Below are 20,000 nucleotides of genomic sequence, written 5' to 3'. Positions count from 1 at the left end.
ATAATAATGATAATAATAATAATGATAATAATAATGACAATTCTTCTTCTTCTTCTTCTTCTTCTTCTTCTTCTTCTTCTTCTTCTTCTTCTTCTTCTTTCTTCTTCTTCTTCTTCTTCTTCTCTTCTTCTTCTTCTTCTTCTTCTTCTTCTTCTTCTTCTTCTTCTTCTTCTTCTTCTTCTTCTTCTTCTTCTTCTTCTTCTTCTTCTTCTTCTTCTTCTTCTTCTTCTTCAAGTACCAAGTCTGTGCCAGACATCGGTGATCATGGTACGCCATTCATCTCTCTGATCAGAAAACCTCAGAAAACTAATATTACTCTTCTCTTTCTTTGCCACCCAGCTGTTCATACTATTCAAATATGTTTTTCTTGGTCTACCTTTACTCTTTTTACCTCTTATCTTTCCTGTGAGAGCAAGATGTTCAATACATTTATGTCGATTTAGGTGCCCTAAAAATTGCATTTGTCTTTCTCTTATTGTACGAATTAATAACCTTTTAGTTTCAGCTTGCTCTAATACTTCTTCATTAGTTTTCTTCTCTGTCCATGAGATTCTTAACATCCTTCTAAGAAACCACATTTCTGCTGCCTCCAGTTTCTTTCTAATGTCTTCTGTAATTGTCCACATTTTTTTCACAGCCATATAATAATACTGACCATACATAGGCCTTCAAAACCCCATGTTTTGTTGTCATTGAGATATTCTGGTTTTTAAGAATTAGACTCATTTTATTAAAACTATCTTTAGCTATTGCAATTCTTTGTTTTATTTTGGTGCTACATCTGCCATCTGAAGTTATTATGTATCCAAGATATTTAAATGCCTGAACTTGTTTTATAGTTTTTCCATTGCTTATTAAGTTACATGTTGGATTTCTTTCTCTCTTTGATACAACCATGCATTCTGTCTTTTTTTATAGTTAAGTATAACCCCATACGTTCACTCTCTGTGACTAGTTTATTGAGGAGTAATTAAAATTTTTCTTTTGAGTCTGAAATTAGTGCTGTGTCATCTGCATATCTTATATTGTTGATAGTCTCACCATTGATCTTAATGCCTGGACTATCTCCTTAAGTTCTAATAATTGTTTTGCTGTAGATATTAAAAAGGCCTGGTGACAAAACACATCCTTGTCTTACACCTCGTTTAATTTGTTTATATTCACTGAATTCTCCTTCAATCCTGACGGCTGCACTTTGATTCCAATATAAGTTTCTAATAATTCTAAGATCTTTTCCATCTATGTCTAGTCCTTCAAGGATATTAAATAGCTCACAATGTCTAACTTTATCAAATGCCTTTGAGTAATCAATAAAGCAAATATATAGGTCTTTCTGGACTTGAATACATCTTTCCATCAACATTGATAAGGTGAAAATAGCATTTCTTGGACCTTTGTCAGGGACAAATCCAAATTGACTTCTTGATATCTCTGGTTTTATACTTTTCCTCATTCTGTTTATTAGTCACTCGCATTCCGTGGCCCCTGGTGACTTTGGAAGTGTCATAACCAATGACTTTAATAAATCATCTGGAATTTTACCACTGTCATATATCTTATTCAATAGATTCGTCACTGTGTTTAAACCTAAATCCTCTAATGTTATGATAATTTCTATTGGGATATTATCAGGGCCTGTTGTTTTGCCTAACTTCATTTTTTTAATAGCTGCTTCTACTTCTTCTTTTAAAATTGGTGGCCCGTCTATCTCTTTGTTTATTGTTAGTTTTTCTCTTTCATCATCAAAAAGTTCCTCTATATACTCTGACCATCGATTCAACACATCTGTTCTATCCATCAAAACATTCCATCTTTAGCTTTTATGCACCCTGTGCTTGAATATACTCTTTTGCCACTGACTTCTTTTATCTTTTCATGTATAAATTTGCTATCACTGTTTTGTTTTATTTCTATTTCTAGACACTGATCATTTATCTATTTCTCTTTTGCTTCATTACATTTTATTTTTATTTTCTTTGTTAAGGTTTTATGTTTTTCTACATCTGATTTATATTGCCTTCGTTCTTCCATTAGTTTTAGCACTTCATTAGTCATCCACTTCTTTTTCTCTTTTCTAACAATAATAATAATAATGATGATAATAATAATAATAATAAATATAATAATAATAATAATAATAATAATAATAATAATAATATAATAATAATAATAATAATAATAATAATAAAATAATAATAATAATAATAATAATAATAATTAATAATAATAAATAATAATAATAATAATATAATAATAATAATAATAATAATAATGATAATAATAATATAATAATAATATATAATAAATATAATAATAATTTAAAAATAATAATAATAAAAATAATAATAATAATAATAATAATAAAATAATAATAATAATAAATAATATAATAATAATAATAATAATATAATAATAATAAATAATAATAAATAATAATATAATAATAATAATAATATAATAATAAATAATAATAATAATATAAATAATATAAATAATAATAATAATAATAATAATAATAGACTCTTATAGAGCGCATGTTATCAACAATGAGGATCTTGTCGCTATGTGGTTTGTGGAATGAGGCGTTTTGTGAGTTTTTGCCAGACCAGTCTCCCGCTATTCACGTTTTTGACACAACGGATGAATTATCACTTTGAACACGATTCCGTTAGTGTTTGACACTTTTGTTGACAACTTGGTAAATTTATCACACAATGATCACGTGATCGGGGATAAAGGAAGTAGAAGTGTGATAAACGAATGGCAGTCTCGCACGATGACGTCTGAGGAAATAAATGATGCTGCGTTGTTTGAGTTATAGAGGGGAGGAGGGGGGTGTCAAAGGGAGACAATCGAAATAATTACTAGTTGTTAAGGGAGGTAACTTAATTAATTGCCAGCTTGCTTGTACATTAGTCTGCGATGTCGACGGCTCCGATTTTAGCATGAAAACCGATCAGAATCAGATATAAAAGCTAAATGTCTCCATATTCCTTAGTTTAAAAGTATAATCTCCCTTTTGAAAGATTTAACCTTTTTATCTCCCTTGCCAGAAACAAACAAAAACAAACAAATAATTTAAATTTAAAAGAAACAAAAACAAAACAAAAATCACAAATATAACTGGGAAAGTCTAGAATCCTGACGCCAACAGACTATAATATTTGTTATAACTCTGAAATGTCATCCCAGTCAAATCCATTTAATGAAATCTGCTGTGTTTACAAACGTTTTCAGGAAATTATGTTGAAAATTTCAAACTCAACGATTCATAAACAAAAACCAAATATAACAGCTTCAAAAAAGAACAAAATACCAAAACACGGAACGTTTCGGCATCAAATTCCTTCTTCAGCCAACAACAACAAAAATAATAAAGACGTAATAAATACGTTACTAAATTCCAGATTGACGACGATGTATTGTATTTATGTCTTTATTGAGGTCTGTTTGTTTTTTGTTGTTGGCTGAAGAAGGGTTCTGAGCCCGAAACGTTCCGTGTTTTGGTATTTTGTTCTTTTTTTTGAAGCTGTTATATTTATTTTTGTTTATTACTTTTCACAGTCTACAACTTCTAGCAGCCTATCTAGAATCAATTTAAACTCAACGATAGTTTCAATAAACGAACCACATATTATCGAAGTCCATATCGAAGATTTCAGATGCGATTCTCAAACCCTGTTTTCTTTTGTTTTGTTTGTTTGTTTGTTTGTTTTTCCAGTTTCTTTTTTGTTTTTTGTTTTTTGTTTGTTGTTGTTGTTTTTTGTTTTGTTTTTTTTTTTGTTGTGGTTGTGTTTCTGTTTATTTATTTTTAGGAACTAAAATATATCGATATTTGATTATATGACTCAATCATATCAAAATTTCCTTTTAAACTTAGACCATTGGGTATTTATTTGATTGTCTCGAAAATCAAATCGGAATATGATACTGTAACCAAACACTATAGGGAATGAGAGGACGAGAGACGCACGCGCACAACCAACATGACGTTCTCTCTCTAATAACTTTTCCGCCGGCGACGTCAGGGACTATGGGTGACGTCCAATCAAGGGACGCTACTCTTCCACTAATCTCATTCCCTATAGGGGTCTATCGATGCCAACAAAAATCACCCACCAATTGAGTAACTACGAATAATTCAGTAAAAGCTTCCCCCGCCCCCCCCCCTCCCCCCCCCCACATGAAAACAACGCCATCGCTCAGCCACGCCCAATCAAACTTGAGAATAATTTGAGGATAATCAACTCTTACAAGTGACCGCCATCTTGGATGAAGGGTGAATCCGCTTCAAGAACGACAACTGGGTAAAAACTTCCAAAAACATTGGACAGATACAATGACACACAATGAGTTTTCTGTGTACCCTAATCATTATTGACTAAGCACGTTTGGTGTTGAGATTTTAAATGCCTTTTAAACAGCTCTGCCACACTCGCGTATCACAAAAGAAAAAGGCCAGAAAATTGGTCCTTCAAATAACATCTATGGAGTAAAATGACTCTTGTCTTGACAAAAACTTTTTCATCTTTGACTTCAGCACGGCAGTGTTGCAATAATTACACCGGGTTCTAATATTATCTCACTCTCTCTCTCTCTCCCTCTCTCTCTGTGTATCTGTGTGTGTCTCTCTCTGTCTCTCTCTGTATCTGTGTGTGTGTGTCTCTCTCTCTCTGTCTCTCTGTATCTGTATGTGTGTGTGTGTAACTCTCTGTCTCTGTATGTGTGTGTGTGTGTCTCTCTGTATCTCTGTGTGTGTGTGTCTCTCTGTATCTGTGTGTGTGTCTCTCTCTCTGTCTCTCTCTCTCCGTCTTTCTCCCTCTATCTCTCTGTGTCTCTCTTCTCTTTTTCTCTCTCTCTGTATCTCTGTGTGTGTGTGTCTCTGTCTCTCTCTCTCTCTCTCTCTCTCTCTCTCTCTCTCTCTCTCTTTCTCTCACTCTTCCTACCTTCTTTCTATTCTCCTTTCCCTCTTTACTCCCTTCCTCACTATTTCCTTCCCTCCCTCCCAATGAATTATTTACGAATTAACGAATCGCCTTAATCATCCCTGACGCAACTACTCCGCCTCGATTCAGTTCAGTGCGCATGCCCAGACCATAGAACGCCTCGGGCTTCCGGTGTCCGAAAATGCGACAGATTTCCAAGTGCCCTCGTCCACGCTACATCAACGTCCATTACGGCATATCCTCCTTCTCTTCCTCCTCATCTCCCCCCACCCCACCCCCACCCCCGTCACCAATCACGACTATTCCACTAATTAAGATAATAATGGTACCAAAAGCCATTGATAATGTCAACAACTGTTTATCTTAATACTACGGTGAATAAATGAAACGAATAAAAAAAACAAACAAACAAAAAAATCCTCGAGTATTTCTATAGCAAAGTAAATAAATAAATACATTTCTCTCTCTCTCTCTCTCTCTCTCTCTCTCTCTCTCTCTCTCTCTCTCTCTCTCCGTCCACTGTCATTATATTTGTACTTTTTTTAGTTTTACCAAAATAAAATTGAGCTTTTTTATTGCGCAATATCCACTAAACATGCTCAAAGCGCTTTACAAGGGTCCCTGGCCAACAGCAACCCTTAACATGTAGGACGAGACATGACGCCTGTTAGACGATATTACAATTTTTTTCGGACAGAGACAACGCTGTTGACGACCATGTACTCATTTTACACCGAAGTACGGTAAGAGAATGTGAGTAAAGAGTCTTTTCCAAGGATTCAACTATGCGCCGAGCGAGGCTCGAACCCAAGACCTTCCGATCCGAAAGCGAGTGTCATACATACCACAAAACCACATAGCTGTGCAAAGATTTATTCAACAAGATGTTCAAAGAGCGTTTTTCTCTCTCTCTCCATCCACGGTCGTTGTACGAGTTGTACTTTTGGTGTAACAACAAGATATTCCCTCAAACTTCCTCCAATTATAGAAGCATCTCAACGTAAACCTCGAATCCCACTTGACCACTTCAGAGAAATACCTAGAGGATGATCTCGCTCACGGAGGTTTTCTTTCAAGTGTTTGAAACTGGTGTTACATCCCCTGGACGGTTTGCTTTTGTTAATTTCATGTTGATACAGAGATAGTAGAAATATTAGAATGAATGTTGTACGTGAAAATCACAAATCGCCTTATATTCATTTTTATCTTAGCAAAAACTAGAGACGTCCCAGGTTTGAGAGTTTTTGCCAAGAGGAGAGTCAATGAAATCGATCGATATTTGTAGGACGAGTTTTCTGGCCAAATCTTCAATTATGGGGTTTTTCCAGAGTAACGCAGAAATGATTCACAAAGATACGAAAAATCTGTAATGAGCTTTATTTTTTTTTCATTTGTTTGAAAGTACTTCCATGACAACAATGAGCCCATAAAAAAATTGGGTTATCAGACCTGAAAATATATAAACGTTTGTCAAAATCCTTAAGACATAAAGATAGGATGAGTCGATTATTTTGAGATATACCAAGCAAAGCAAAGTTTCTGGTCAATATATATAAAATGTGTTTTGTCACAGTACAGTGGAATGGATACCGCATGGCCATCTACTGTGTGTCCACTAGATTAGACGAATTGTTAACCCTCTCACAACCAAAGGTGTTTATCCTACGACCAATAATCGCCACGGCTATAATATTGACAATGAAATTCGTGGGCTCAATATTTACTGGTTCTATCTCAACATTTCCTCAAATTGAGAAAAATGGACTTTAAAGTTTATTTTTGTAAAAAATTATAAATAAACTTCAACTTCTCTTATGTTTATAATTTTTGAGCTAATTCCCTGATTTGAACTTATGATTTTTGGTGGACTAAATCTAAGTGCAATCTATGTACTATCTCAAACTTTTCCAAAAGTGTAGTTAGAACTTATTAATCCTCCGCCAACGATTTACCCACGATTACTGAGCGGACTAGAGACCTACCGCCGCGACGGTAAATAGTTCCCTTTTCTGGAATTCATGGTTTGGTGCTCTGTCCACTTTCAACTAATTCCACGTTTTGTGGACAATGTTTGTGTCAAACACTTAACGAGCTCATCGTGATATGGATAGAGTTGGTCGTGAATATTAATTGCTGTTTGATTACATAGAGAGTCGGACAACATGGCGCCTTATAATATGATCATTTGTTACTGTTGTTGATGATGATGATGATGATGATGATGATGATGATGATGATGATGATGATGATGATGATGATGATGATGATGATGATGATGATGAGGAATATGATGATGATGATAAAAAAATCCGTTTATTTATCCCCAAAGTGAAATTTGTTTTTAGGGAAGACTGGAAAAGATCAGGCGTCAGCCGCAATGCAGCGCCGCAAAGTGAGCCACGGGGAGGTCATTTGCTCAAAGCCACACAACGAGGCTGGTAATCGAACTGGGTACTTTTCGGGTAAGAAGCAAAGACCGTACCGCTGAGCCACGCTGCCCCATAATGATGATGATGATGATGAAGAAGATGATGATGATGATGATGACGACGACGACGACAACAACAACCCCCTACCGTCTATTCTGGTACCAGGTTTTGACCTGAGTGTCCGTCAAGTTGAGCTTGGCCGCCAGCTCCATCCTGTCCTGGACACTGAGGTATTTCTGGCGTTCAAACATCTTCTCCAGACACGACAGTTGGTGGTCCGTGAACGCCGTGCGGGCCTTGCGGGGTTTCTTGCTGCTCTTGCTGCCCGGGTAGGGACCACCACCGCCCCCGCCTTTGGTCAGGTGGTCGGATCGGTGGGAGTGGCTGTCTGTGACGTCAGGATTCGAACTCTCTGGAATGAAACAGACGAGATTGATTTAGTTAAGGATGAATTTTCTATATTTCAAAAAACTAAATAAATAAATAAATAAATAAATAAATAAAGAAAGAAAGAAAGACAAGAAAAGAAAAAAATGATAAAAGAAGGAATTGTTTAAAAAAATAATAATGATAATAATAATAATAATAATAATAATAATAATAATAATAATAATAATAATAATAATAATAATAATAATAATAATAATAAATGATAATATAATAATAATAATAATAATATAATAATAATAATAATAATAATAATAATAATATAATAATAATAATAATAATATAATGGTAATAATAATAATATAATAATAATAATAATAATAATAATAATAATAATAATAATAATAATAATAATAATAATAATAATAATAATATAATATAATAAATATAAATAACTTAACTTAACTTTTATATAGAACAATATCCACTTAACTTGCTCAAAGCGCTTTACAAAGGGTGCCCGGCTAATAGTATGACATAACATGTAGAACGAGACATGACGTCTGTTAGGCGATATTACATTTTTTTTCAGACAAAGATAACGCTGTTTACGGCCAAGTATTCATTTTACACATGACTACGGTGAGAGAATGTACAGGATCCTTTTCCAAGGATTCAATATGCGCCTAGCGAGGCTCGAACCCAGGGCCTTCCTATCCGAAAGCGAGTGTCAAACCACAAGACCACACAGTCACACATAGTTCTCTTTCAAATTCATTAGACCTAAGGAGCCAGCATTTACCTGGTTTCTCTAAGGTAAAATTAAGAATATCATTTGGAAAGGATGCTAATCTAAAAAAATATATTTTAAAAAAACCCAAACAGAGTGCTTTCTGCTAGATTTAAAGTAACTAGCTATCTAATAACTGTCGAATTGACAATGAGGAGGGGTCCAAACAAAAAAATATTGACCACGTCCAGGATCGATCCCTGTGGTTTTGCTTATGATTTGAGTGCTCTACCAAGTAAGCCATCCAAACTAAACTGATGATTTTCATTTTGACCAAGTAAAGTAGATAGACGTATTTTTACAAAAAGAGGTTGAGGAGAGGAGAGGAGAGGAAGTGATTGAGGAAAAACTGAGAAGAAAGTAGGAGAAAAGTCTACCAGTCTGCATTGACTGTGGATCAATATAGTAATTGGAAGGTCTCAGGTTCGATACACATTAGAGACAGGATGACATTTTTGGGGATAATCTTTTTCTTTTGTTTTTTTCTGCTGTTGTCTGGCATTGTTCCATATAAACCTTTCTTAAAGTGACACTAAAAGATTTATAAAATAATATATTATACAATATAAAAAAACGACTATTTTAAAGATCTATCTATCCATCATACATCTATCGCTCTCTCTCTCTCTCGCTCTCTCTCTCTCGCTCTCTCGCTCCATATCTCTCTCTCTCTCTCTCTCTCTCTCTCTCTCTCTCTCTCTCACGCTCGCTCGCTCGCTCGCTCTCTCGCTCTCTCGCTCCCTCTCTCTCTCTCTCTCTCTCTCTCTCTCTCTCTCTCTCTCTCTCTCCCTTCTCCCTCTCTCCCCATCTTGTTTCTACAATAACGTCACTCATTTCATCATCATCACCAAAACCCCAAACTCACACGGCAACGAGGCGCCTCGCCAGCCAGGCATCACCACCAGTTGACGGGTGGGTGGCTTTGATGTAAAGATGAATAATGGCGTAAATGGAGACCCCTAATCTGTTTGATGGGGGGAACCCACCCCCCATAACCACCCAATATAACCCTGTCGCCCGTGATACCCGACACTCCCGTCTCCTGTGTTAATGAGTTGATTTCATTTCTGTCTTACGTCTTGATGTGCGGCTATGTGGTCTAGTGGTATGACACTAACTTTCGGATCGGAAGGTCCTGGGTTCGAGCCTCGCGCTCGGCGCATAGTTGAGTCCGTGGAAAAGGCTCTTTACTCACATTCTCTCACCGTACTCAGGTGTAAAATGAGTACCTGGCCGTTAACATCGTTGTCTCTGTCCGAAAAAATTGTAATATCGCCTAATAGGCATTATGTCCCGTCCTACATGTTAAATGTTGCTGTTGACCAGGGACCCCTTGTAAATCGCTTTGAGCACATTTAGTGGATATTGCGTTATATAAAGCTCAATTTATTTATTATTTATTATATTTATAAGTCTACGATGCCTTTAACAAGACCTGTCTACCACTACCAAAAAGTCGTAGAATCACGAGATTTTTTGGTTCCAGTTTCATCATTTTATTATGAGCATCTCTAAATCATTAAAAATTTATTGAAAATGAAATTTGATGCCAGCATTTTGAAGTGTCATTTAATTGTTATGGTGGTAAATTATAAATAAATAAATAAATAAATTTTTAAAAAAGATTAAAATAAATAATAATAAATAATAACAAAAGAAATAATAATAATAATAATAATAATAATAATAATAATAATAATAATAATAATAATAATAATAATAATAATAATAATAATAATAATAATAATAATAATAACTTTTTTGTCAAGATGATGGTCATCGATCGATATTTGAAGGACGAGTTTTTTTATCAAATTTTTTTAATATGGGGTTTCCAGAGTACGACGGTATATTGATGGTATGTGGTTAATACTCTCATTGCAAAACTATAGGAAGGTCGTCACTTGACTAGAGCATTCGTATAGCGCAATATCTACTAAACGTGCTCAAAGCGCTTTTCAAGGGATCCCTAGCCAAGTTGTTATAACCATTTCTGTCAATGTTTTACATCACAGCTTCTTACTAATTGGTATTCACTTCTCAACAAGTAAAAAGGGAAACTTTTACTTACTTTCACTGATCGAGTCCATTTCTCTCCCATCGTCATCGTCGTTATCATCAATATCGTCATCGTCGTCATCTATGTCGATCATCTCATCGTCACCACACGATCCCTTTGGGTACGAGGATATATCCTGACCAAGATGGCCACCGGAAGTGACGTTTTCATGAGTTCTAAATGGAGTAGCCTGGCCGAGGTGGTCCATAGGGGTGCGTAGAGACGGGTAGAGGTTGTGATAGTTGTAATGGCTGAAGATCTGAGCGTATCTCTCACTTCTTTGTCGGAAATCCATTGTGTTGTGATTTTGTGAAGTTTCATTCAATTTCTCGTCCTTTAGGGGTGATGATGGTGGTGGTGGTTGTGGAGGTTTGTCGGATAGAATGTCGGAGATCAGAAATGATGGTTTGGAGGTTGAGGGTTTCTTTCTTGATTGTGTTACTGTTGTTGGTGGTGGTGGTGGTGAAGGGTGAGAATGGAGGTCTTTGTTATCGACGTCATCGTGTGTTCTTAGTGACGTGTGCAAGGATTGTGATGATGTATTTGGATGGCAAGAGATTGCTGGTGGTGTTGATGTTGGTGTTGATGATGGTGGTGGTGGTGGTGGTGAGGATGATGTTGTAGTAGATAGAAATGAGCATGGCGGGTTAAAACTGGACGGTAAAGGACTCATAATTAATTGGCTTGTTGAGTTTTTGTTCATTGAAGACGATGATGGTGTTGAAGATAATGGAGAAGATAAAGGTGATGATAATGGCAGTGGTAGTGGTTGGTGTTGTTGTTGTTGTTGTTGTTGTTGTTGTTGTTGTTGTTGTTGTTGTTGTTGTTGTTGTTGTAATGATGGGGAAGATGGCACCAATGCTGAGGATGATGGAAGTCTGGATGAGTTGAGATGGTACTGGGCAAGACCATTGATTTTTTGGATATGAGAAAGTTGGGAGAGTAAATTGTTTTGTGCATAAATTAAACCGACTCGCGTTGTTTCTGAATCAAAGTTGTCTGACGCAGTCATGGAGGAAACGGCTGAAAACGGGTCGTTTCTGTGCATATGTGACCCCAAAGCGCTGTAATGATGATATGGAGAAAATCCGTGACGTAAATGTGACGTCAAACTTAGTCCATCACTATCTCTCGTCTGCCTATTTTGCCATTCCTCCTTTGCATTATGACACTCGCTGGGAATCGGACTCGGACTTTGAGATTTGTTTCTTGCCCACCCAGTGTTGTTTACATGCTTTGGGCTGGGCAAGTCTTGACAGTTTTCAGAAGAGTCGTTATTTTGAATATCAGGACTCATACTAACTCTGCTCTTCGTAATCGAATGCTTATCTATGACGTCAACAGAAATTGATGTTTGTTCTATGTGATCTGTTGAAACACTTCTTTTAGAGTTATCTACCCTGCTTTCAAATATTCCACTGTTTGAATCTGAAGACCCTTCTAAATGTTCTGCTAAAGTGAAACCTGAGTCTTCTTCACACAGATTCTTATGTTTCTCATCCATGGGAACGAAGTCAATCTTCCACTGTTGATCGCTTTGTGTCTCACGCTTCGCGGAGGATGGAATGTCAAAATGAGTACGGAATCTTATGTCTTCTATATTCGTATCGAAGTTTCTTATCACATCTACTTCCGGCATGCTTACTTACGTCATTAGGATGGGATTTAAAAAATGGCGTCGTTGATTTTATTTGATATTTCAAATCACATTTTTGACAATTCAATAAATCAATAAAGCGTTGAAGTTTGTTTTTTTCCGGAATATTTGTTTGTTTGTTTGTTTCTGATTATTTTTTTTTTGTTTTTTTTTTTTTGTTTTTTGTTGTTGTTCGTTTATATGCTTGTCTTGAATGTTGTTATCGTTTCACAAATGGCTCTTGAATCCGATGTCTCTGGAGAGAAGCAAAAGAAGAAGAAATGTTATATTTTGAAATATAGAATCTTGTCAATGTATTTTGTTTTTGTTTTGTTTAAAAACTGTATAAAGGTGTCGTTGGTTGATTACGATATAATGATGATGATAATGATGATAATGATGATGATGATGATGATGATGATGATGATGATGATGATGATGATGATGATGATAATGATGATGAGGATGATGATGAGGAGGAGGATGATGATAATAATGGTGATAATGATAAAGAAGACGATGACGATCATGATGATTATTTTATTATGGCAACGATGATGTTGAAAATAATGATGATGATGATGATGATGATGATGATGATGATGATGATGATGATGATGATGATGAGGATGATGATGATGATGATGATGTCTTGACAGCGAAGACGACGGCAATTTTTGTAATAATATCAGACGTATAAATTGATTATTTACAAATCTATACGTTCATTACAAATACAAGGGCTATTCAGTCCTATGATAAAAGCCCCTCGGAGACTTATAAAACTCACGTCCATCAACGTGCCGCCATTATTCTCCAACGAGACGGTCATCAATGGCGGCCGGAAATGGAGAAACATCAACCAGGGGATAGGAATGAATGTTTGTAACACAACTGGCCGCCATCTTGAATGGGAACCGGAAATGACAATTGTGTCTTTCCCATATAGAGCGAATTAATGTCGTGATCACGATGAAGTGGGTCGCTAAGACTAACAGTATGTGTGTGTGGGTGTTTGTGTGTGTGTGTGTGTGTGTGTGCGGGGAGAGGGGGGAGAGGAGGGAAGGGGGAGGAGGAGTGGGGAGGAGAAGGTTATATATAAATATATAAATGCTCGAAACAATATTGTAGAAGATGATCATATTTTATACTTGATAGCATTTCTAGCTTCCATTCCATTTGACAAGTTTTATTTATTCCTCCGAGCTTCAAGCAGCAACAGTTGAATTTTGCGTCAAAGAGAAAATAAGCGCATAAACTGTGCGAGCAATACAGATGTATGGTGGTGGGGGGGGGGGAGAGAGAATTAAGACAGTTACCTCCCTTTGCATAACAAAGTTTATTGTTCGTGACGTAATATGAGCTGCTTGATGAACGACGTTGCTATGGTTACATTGTCTGACTGTGTGTGTGTGTGAGGGGGTGGGGGGGGGGGGGGGCACTAACTAACATTGAGTACAGTATGTTGTCTAGTTTTTCTATTCTATTTTTCTTTGAATTGACAAAAACTACAAGAAAATTTGTTTTTTTTTTGGTAATTTTACTTTTTATTGGTTTGGGGTCTAGTCGTCTGACACTCGTTTTCGGATCGGACGGTCCTGGGTTCGAGCCTCGCTCGGCGCATAGTTGATTGAGTCCTGGAAAAGGCTCTTAAATTACATTCTCTCGCCGTACTCAGGTGTAAAATGAGTACCTGGCCTCCAACAGTCTTGTCTCTGTCGGAAAAAGAATATAATATCGCCAAACAGGCGTCATGTCTTGTTCTACATGTTACGTGTTGCTGTTGGTCTGGGAAAATTTGTAAAGCGAGTTTAGCCGTGGCCTTCGTATAGTTAGGGCCTGATACTGACCAAAAATTGACGTCAAAATGCCAGTCTTTTGCCACAAAAGAAATCAAATCGTTAGTTGTATTCAATAGTTCACCAATGAAATAACTTGTTTCCATGAGCTCTACTAACGACAACTCACTAGGCGGTGCAAAAACCAAATAATGACGTCAAACTTTTTGGTTTTTGACGTCAATCCTTTTGGATTTCAGTATCAGGCTATAACATCACGATGGCTACGGTTTAGCACGCAAAGTGGATGTTTCACAAAATAAATGCTCAAATTTTTATTTTTAAATTGGAACTGCGGTCATAGATGAGAAGTGACTTTTACAACTGAGTTGGTCACCACTCTTCTCAGTCTTGCTATTTCTCGTTGACCTTCCATGTAGGGAATATTTAAAAAGGACTTGAGCATTTTATATAGGGCAATATCTACTAAACGTGCTCAAAGCGCTTTGAAAGAGGTCCCTAGCCAACAGCAACACTTAACATGTAGAACGAGACATGACGGCTATTAGGCAATATTTTATATTTTTTTCGACAAAGACAAATCTGTTTACGGCCAGGTATTCGTTTTACACCTAAGTACGGTGAGAGAATGTGAGCAAAGAGCCTTTTTCAAGGACTCAACTCGCGCTACTCAGAGCGGGCCTCGAACCCTGGACCTTCCGATCCGAAGTCGTGTGTCATACCACAAGACCAAAAAGCTGGTTTAAAGATTTGTCATCACATTCAATTTGGCTATTTGAGTCGCCATTGTGTGCAATATTACATTTCGTTGTTAATTTAAAACTTTCCATCCACGTTTATGAGTAATTCTCACTGAACTGTATTAACCAGGATATCAATGTTCAAGGTTACACATAGTTTTGTGTGTTGATCCGTTATACTTCCGGATGGCAATGTTGTGAGCTTCTGAGCCAAGCGTATACCATCTATGTCTACGAGTAATTCTCAAGAGATGAGAAGAAAATAGTGAAATTAATTAGAATAATTAGAATAAATAATTAGAGTAATTAGTGAAAACAAATCATGTCACAATCTTTATTCTTTCTGTTCGTTTTTTATTGGAGTTTAAGATTGCCACAGGGACGTTTATTTGGTGTTGTATTTTTGTGTTTTCGTTTTGTTTGTTTATCGATTTATATATATATATATATATATATATATATATATATATATATATTTTTATGCTTTGTTATATTTTGATTATTTTATTTAGACCCTTGTTATATTACTCGTTTTAGGAAGCGGATTATTATATTTTGGTTGTTTTGTTCTTGTTTTGGGGTTGTTTTTTGTTTTTGTTTTGGGAGGGGTGCGGGGTTTATTGCTTCTTTTAGTGGGTGTTATTATTTTTTAATGTATTTAAGTCAGTTGTGTTTTTGTGGGTTTTTTTTTTTTAATTTCTGCTTTTGTTAGATTTTTGTTATTTTTCCTGTGTCTTTTATTTTCGTTTGTTTGTTTTTTGTTCTGTTTTTGTTTTGTTTTTTTTTTTTGTGTTTTTTTTTTTTTTTGTTTTGTTTTTTTTTTTTGGGGGGGGTTGTTTGTTTTGTTTTGTCGTTTACAACATTTAAAAAGCTCCAAGGACCCTTTTCTTTTCATTGTTGAATGAATAATGAATGACGATATTAACGATAATAAGGATATTAGAGCAGACTTAATGACCCGTTTAGAAATCGATAGAAAATATAATGTATTATTGATTGGACTCTCACTGAATTCCTATTTGACGCCGCTGTGCTCAATCTGTAACTAAAAATATTCAGCCGAGTGGTAACCTGCCTAGCCTGACGTAGCCATCGTAAACTTATAGCCTGACACTGGCCAAAAAATGACGTCACAAGACAAGTCTTTTGCCAGAAAAGAAAACAAATCTGAAAAATGACGTCAAACTGTAAGTCTTAGAGGGTTCTAGTGTGGCCTTCGTAAAGTTATGGCCTGGTACTGACCAAAAAATGACGTCAAAAGACAAGTCTTTGACCACAAAAGAAAACAAATCTTGAGTTGTATTCAATAGTTCAACCAATGAAATAACTTGTTTCCATGAGCTCTACTAACGACAACTCAATAAGCGGTGCAAAAACCAAATTAGAATGGCGTCAAACTGCCAGTCCTTTTGGATTTCAGTATCAGGCTAAAAACATAACGATGGCTACGCTGACACTGGCCAGAAAATGACGTCAAAACACAAGTCTTTGACCACGAAAGAAAACAAATCTAAAAAATGACGTCAAAACACAAGTCTTTGACCACGAAAGAAAACAAATCTAAAAAATGACGTCAAAAGACAAGTCTTTGACCACGAAAAAACAAATCTAAAAAATGACGTCAAAAGACAAGTCTTTGACCACAAAAGAAAACAAATCTAAAAAATGACGTCAAAAGACAAGTCTTTGACCACAAAAGAAAACAAATCTAAAAAATGACGTCAAAATGCCAGTCTTTTGCCACAAAAGAAAACAAATCTGACAAATGACGACAAACTGTAAGTCTTAGAGGGTTCTAGTGTCAGCCCAAAAGTTGATGACTTTTGTCTTTTGTCTTTTGATGTATTTTGTTGGTCAGTGTTAGGGCTATAGATAGAATGAAGTTGGCATCACTCGGGGTCTTTGTTATTGCTTTTTGACATCCACGTTTTGAGTAATTCTCACTAAATTATATTAACCAGACTTTAAAAGTTCATGGTTACTCATAGTTTTGTGTGTTGGTCCTTATGCTTCAGGATGCAATGTTGTGAGCTTTTTAGCTAAGCGCATACTATCTATAAGTTTATGGTGGCTACCCATAGACACGCATACACAACGTCTGCTCATAAAATATTGCCACTCCAGAAGTTTCAGTCTCGGATACAAGTCGGCGATCACCAAAATAAATAACAAAGGGAAATTGAATGTAAGCTTCACTTTGATAAACGAAAACAGATAGTGTGGACGTTTCGGGTTTCCCCTTTATCAACAAAACAGGATGAATGAAACACTCCAGACCAATGAGATAATTATGTGTGATAATGGCGTTGTTAAGGTAATTAACAATCACTTTATATCCAGATGGTGGATGTTGTGAGCATTTTAATTAAACTCATCGTACGAATATCCTCGAATTTAATGAGATCTTATTACCCACCTGGTGTTATAAAACAAGAAATAACAGAATGATATTAACATCTTTCATTTTTAATAATTCATAGTTATTGATTTTAGAATACCAGTTATGTGATTACTTCTAACGAAATTCTCTCTCTCTCTCTCTCTCTCTCTCTCTCTCTCTCTCTCTCTCTCTCTCTCTCAATCTCTCTCTCTCTCTCTCCAACAGGCTATTGATGCTATGCATTTATTTTGATAACTCACAACATCTGCCAGCCGGATATTACATGATTAACACACAAAACCGTGCAGATGATCTATATGATATTTCCTTGTGCAAGACATAAAACGAAGTTGACGTCACTCTGGTCTTTGTTATTAAAAAAAAAAATAATTTTACCATCTAAGTTTATGAGTAATTCTCACTAAACTGTATTAACCAGACTATAAACGTTCGACGTTACACATAGTGTGTTGCTCCGTTATACTTCCGGATAGCAATGTTGTGAGTTTCTTAGCCAAGCGCATATTTCATACTCAATTCCCCCAAAGAATGCATCTGGTTTTAATTAAATCTTACAAGGTCGGCCATTTTAAAATTTAATTTTGATGGGGTTTGTTTTTTTTACCACTTATTGGTGAAGGTAAAGGCACTGGATTTATAGATGCTGTGCGTTTGACTAAGAAACTCACAACATTGTCATCCGGAAATATAACGGACCAACACACAAAACTATGTGTAGCCTTGAACGTTTATACAGGTTAATATAGTTTAGTGAGAATTGGATTCAGTAGTCTGATGTCACGCGCTCGGCAACGGCGGCCATCTTGGTTCTAAACAAAGAAAATCATTACTTTTTATTCTTCATGCTGGCTAGAACTTTTCATTCCCTTTTCATATGCCTTGTGATCAGAATGTGTAAAAGTCAATACATGATCAAATTGATGGGGTTTTTCCCTCTGGATACGCGTTTAAGCTCGCCGGAGAAATATTTCATACGGCGTCAGCCATTGTTCCGATAGTTTAGAGCCAGTGTTACTTAGTTACCATACGTCATTAGGAAGGAAGTGACGTTAACGACTGTTGAAGACTATTACCGTGGCCTTTGTAAAGTTATGGCCTGACACTGACCAAAAAATGACATCAAAATGCCAGTCTTTGCCACAAAAGAAAACAAATCGTGAGTTGTATTCAATAGTTCAACCAATGAAATATTTTGAAGGACGGGTTTACTGACCAACATTTTAAACACCAGAAGATCCAGAGTACGGTAGAAGAAATAATAGTAGATCTAAATTATATATATATATCTATACAAGAATGCATACAGAAAACAAAAACACCCCCCTCCCCCCAAAAAAAAAATCCCACAAAAAAATAAAGAACCAAATGGATTTTTATTAAAAACTGTCTCATGTAATTGTTATTTGTTTATTTTTGTTTGTAAGGGTTTTAGGGCACTTGCAAAACAGATTTAGGTCATATAAGCACCAATAAAAATGAAGAATTGTATAGTAACATGTTCTAGAATTACAATTAAAGCACTCAAGAAAAAGTAAGAGTAAGGGGAATTAGTTCAAATAAGGAAACAGATGTAGATTCCAAGAGCACACTATCAAAGTACTTAGTTTTGAGATCACCTTAATGTCTCATCCAGACACAAGCACAGGTCCCCACTAAGAGGAATACACTCAAATGTTTACAAATCATATATAATATGTAAAAAAATAGTAAGGTACATTACAGAGAGATGATTTACAAGACAAAAATATCAACGCCCAAAACTCTAACTATACATATGACGGTTTCCTCCCAGCCAGGGTATCCGACCAGGGCCTGGACAAAACCAAGTAATCTCATTCCAAGACAAAGACAGAAAGCAAGTTGGAAAACAGATATAGATAGTATGCGCTTGGCTAAGAAGCTCATACCATTGCCATCCGGAAGTATAACGGATCAACACACAAAACTGTGTGTATCCATGAACGTTTATAGTCGGGTTAATACAGTTCAGTGAGCATTACTCATAAACGCGGATGGCAAAAAACAATAACAAAGACCTGAGTGACGTCATCTTCGAACTATCTATAGGGGGATAGAAGACACAGTAAGTGACCTCCCTGCCCACTTTGAGAGGTCAGGAACCCCACCCAGGAAGAAACAGTAAGTGCTTCCCTGACCATTATGGGAGAAGTAATACTCTTCAACAGTCGTAACGTCACTTCCTTCCAGTGACGCATGGTAACTTAGTAACACTGGCTCTAACCTATCGGAACAATGGCGGACGCCCGTATGAAATATTCCCCGGCGAGCATAAAAGCGTATCCAGAAAAAAAAAAACATAAATTTGATCATGTTTTGACTTTTACACATTCTGATCACAAGGCATATGAAAAGTTTCTAGCCAGCATGAAGAATAAAAAGTAATGATTTTCTTTGTTTAGAACCACGATGGCCGCCGTTGCCGGCGGCGTGGACATCAAACTACTGAATCCAATTCTTAAAATAAGAAATTTTTTCAAAAAGTCATTATGGGGCGCTGATATAACCTAAATGTGTTGGAAGCGCCGTAAAACCCTTAAAAACAACATAAAAACAAAAAGTCATTTAACACTGTAGAGACTGTTAAGAATTACCACAAACGTTTTGAGATGCCGGGACACATTTATGTTCGACATAAAGCAAATAAAATTAATTCTATTTAATCATAATGAAGGCTTTGTTTATTTTTGTCTTATGATCTTTTGTCAACAAAGTGGGCGTGAAATTAACAATTATTCCAATGTAAACACAAATTATGTCTAGTGTAAACAGCCTTAAGGAAAAACCTTCGTGAA

The 20,000-nt window shown here is 36.0% G+C and overlaps 1 protein-coding gene across 2 annotated transcripts in view; it reads right to left on the bottom strand.

Annotated features, from left to right (window-relative positions):
• Nucleotides 1–20,000, bottom strand: part of LOC144979516 (uncharacterized) — an 80,139-nt gene that overhangs the window by 49,896 nt on the left and 10,243 nt on the right. For both annotated transcript variants that reach the window (XM_078926212.1, XM_078926214.1), the window contains exons 2-3: nt 10,624–12,503; nt 7,523–7,787 (exon numbers count right to left, since the gene is read on the bottom strand). In XM_078926212.1, the coding sequence (XP_078782338.1) occupies nt 7,523–7,787; nt 10,624–12,250 (1,892 nt within the window). In that variant the 5' untranslated portion in view covers nt 12,251–12,503. The remainder of the gene's footprint in view (nt 1–7,522; nt 7,788–10,623; nt 12,504–20,000) is intronic.

The sequence above is a fragment of the Berghia stephanieae genome, chromosome 9, assembly GCF_034508935.2.
Source record: "Berghia stephanieae isolate SIO BIC M18660-M18661 chromosome 9, UCSD_Bste_1.3, whole genome shotgun sequence".
In the NCBI taxonomy this organism is placed as follows: domain Eukaryota; kingdom Metazoa; phylum Mollusca; class Gastropoda; order Nudibranchia; family Aeolidiidae; genus Berghia; species Berghia stephanieae.
Note: the sequence above shows the minus strand (reverse complement) of the source record. Positions and strands in the feature narration are given on the sequence as shown.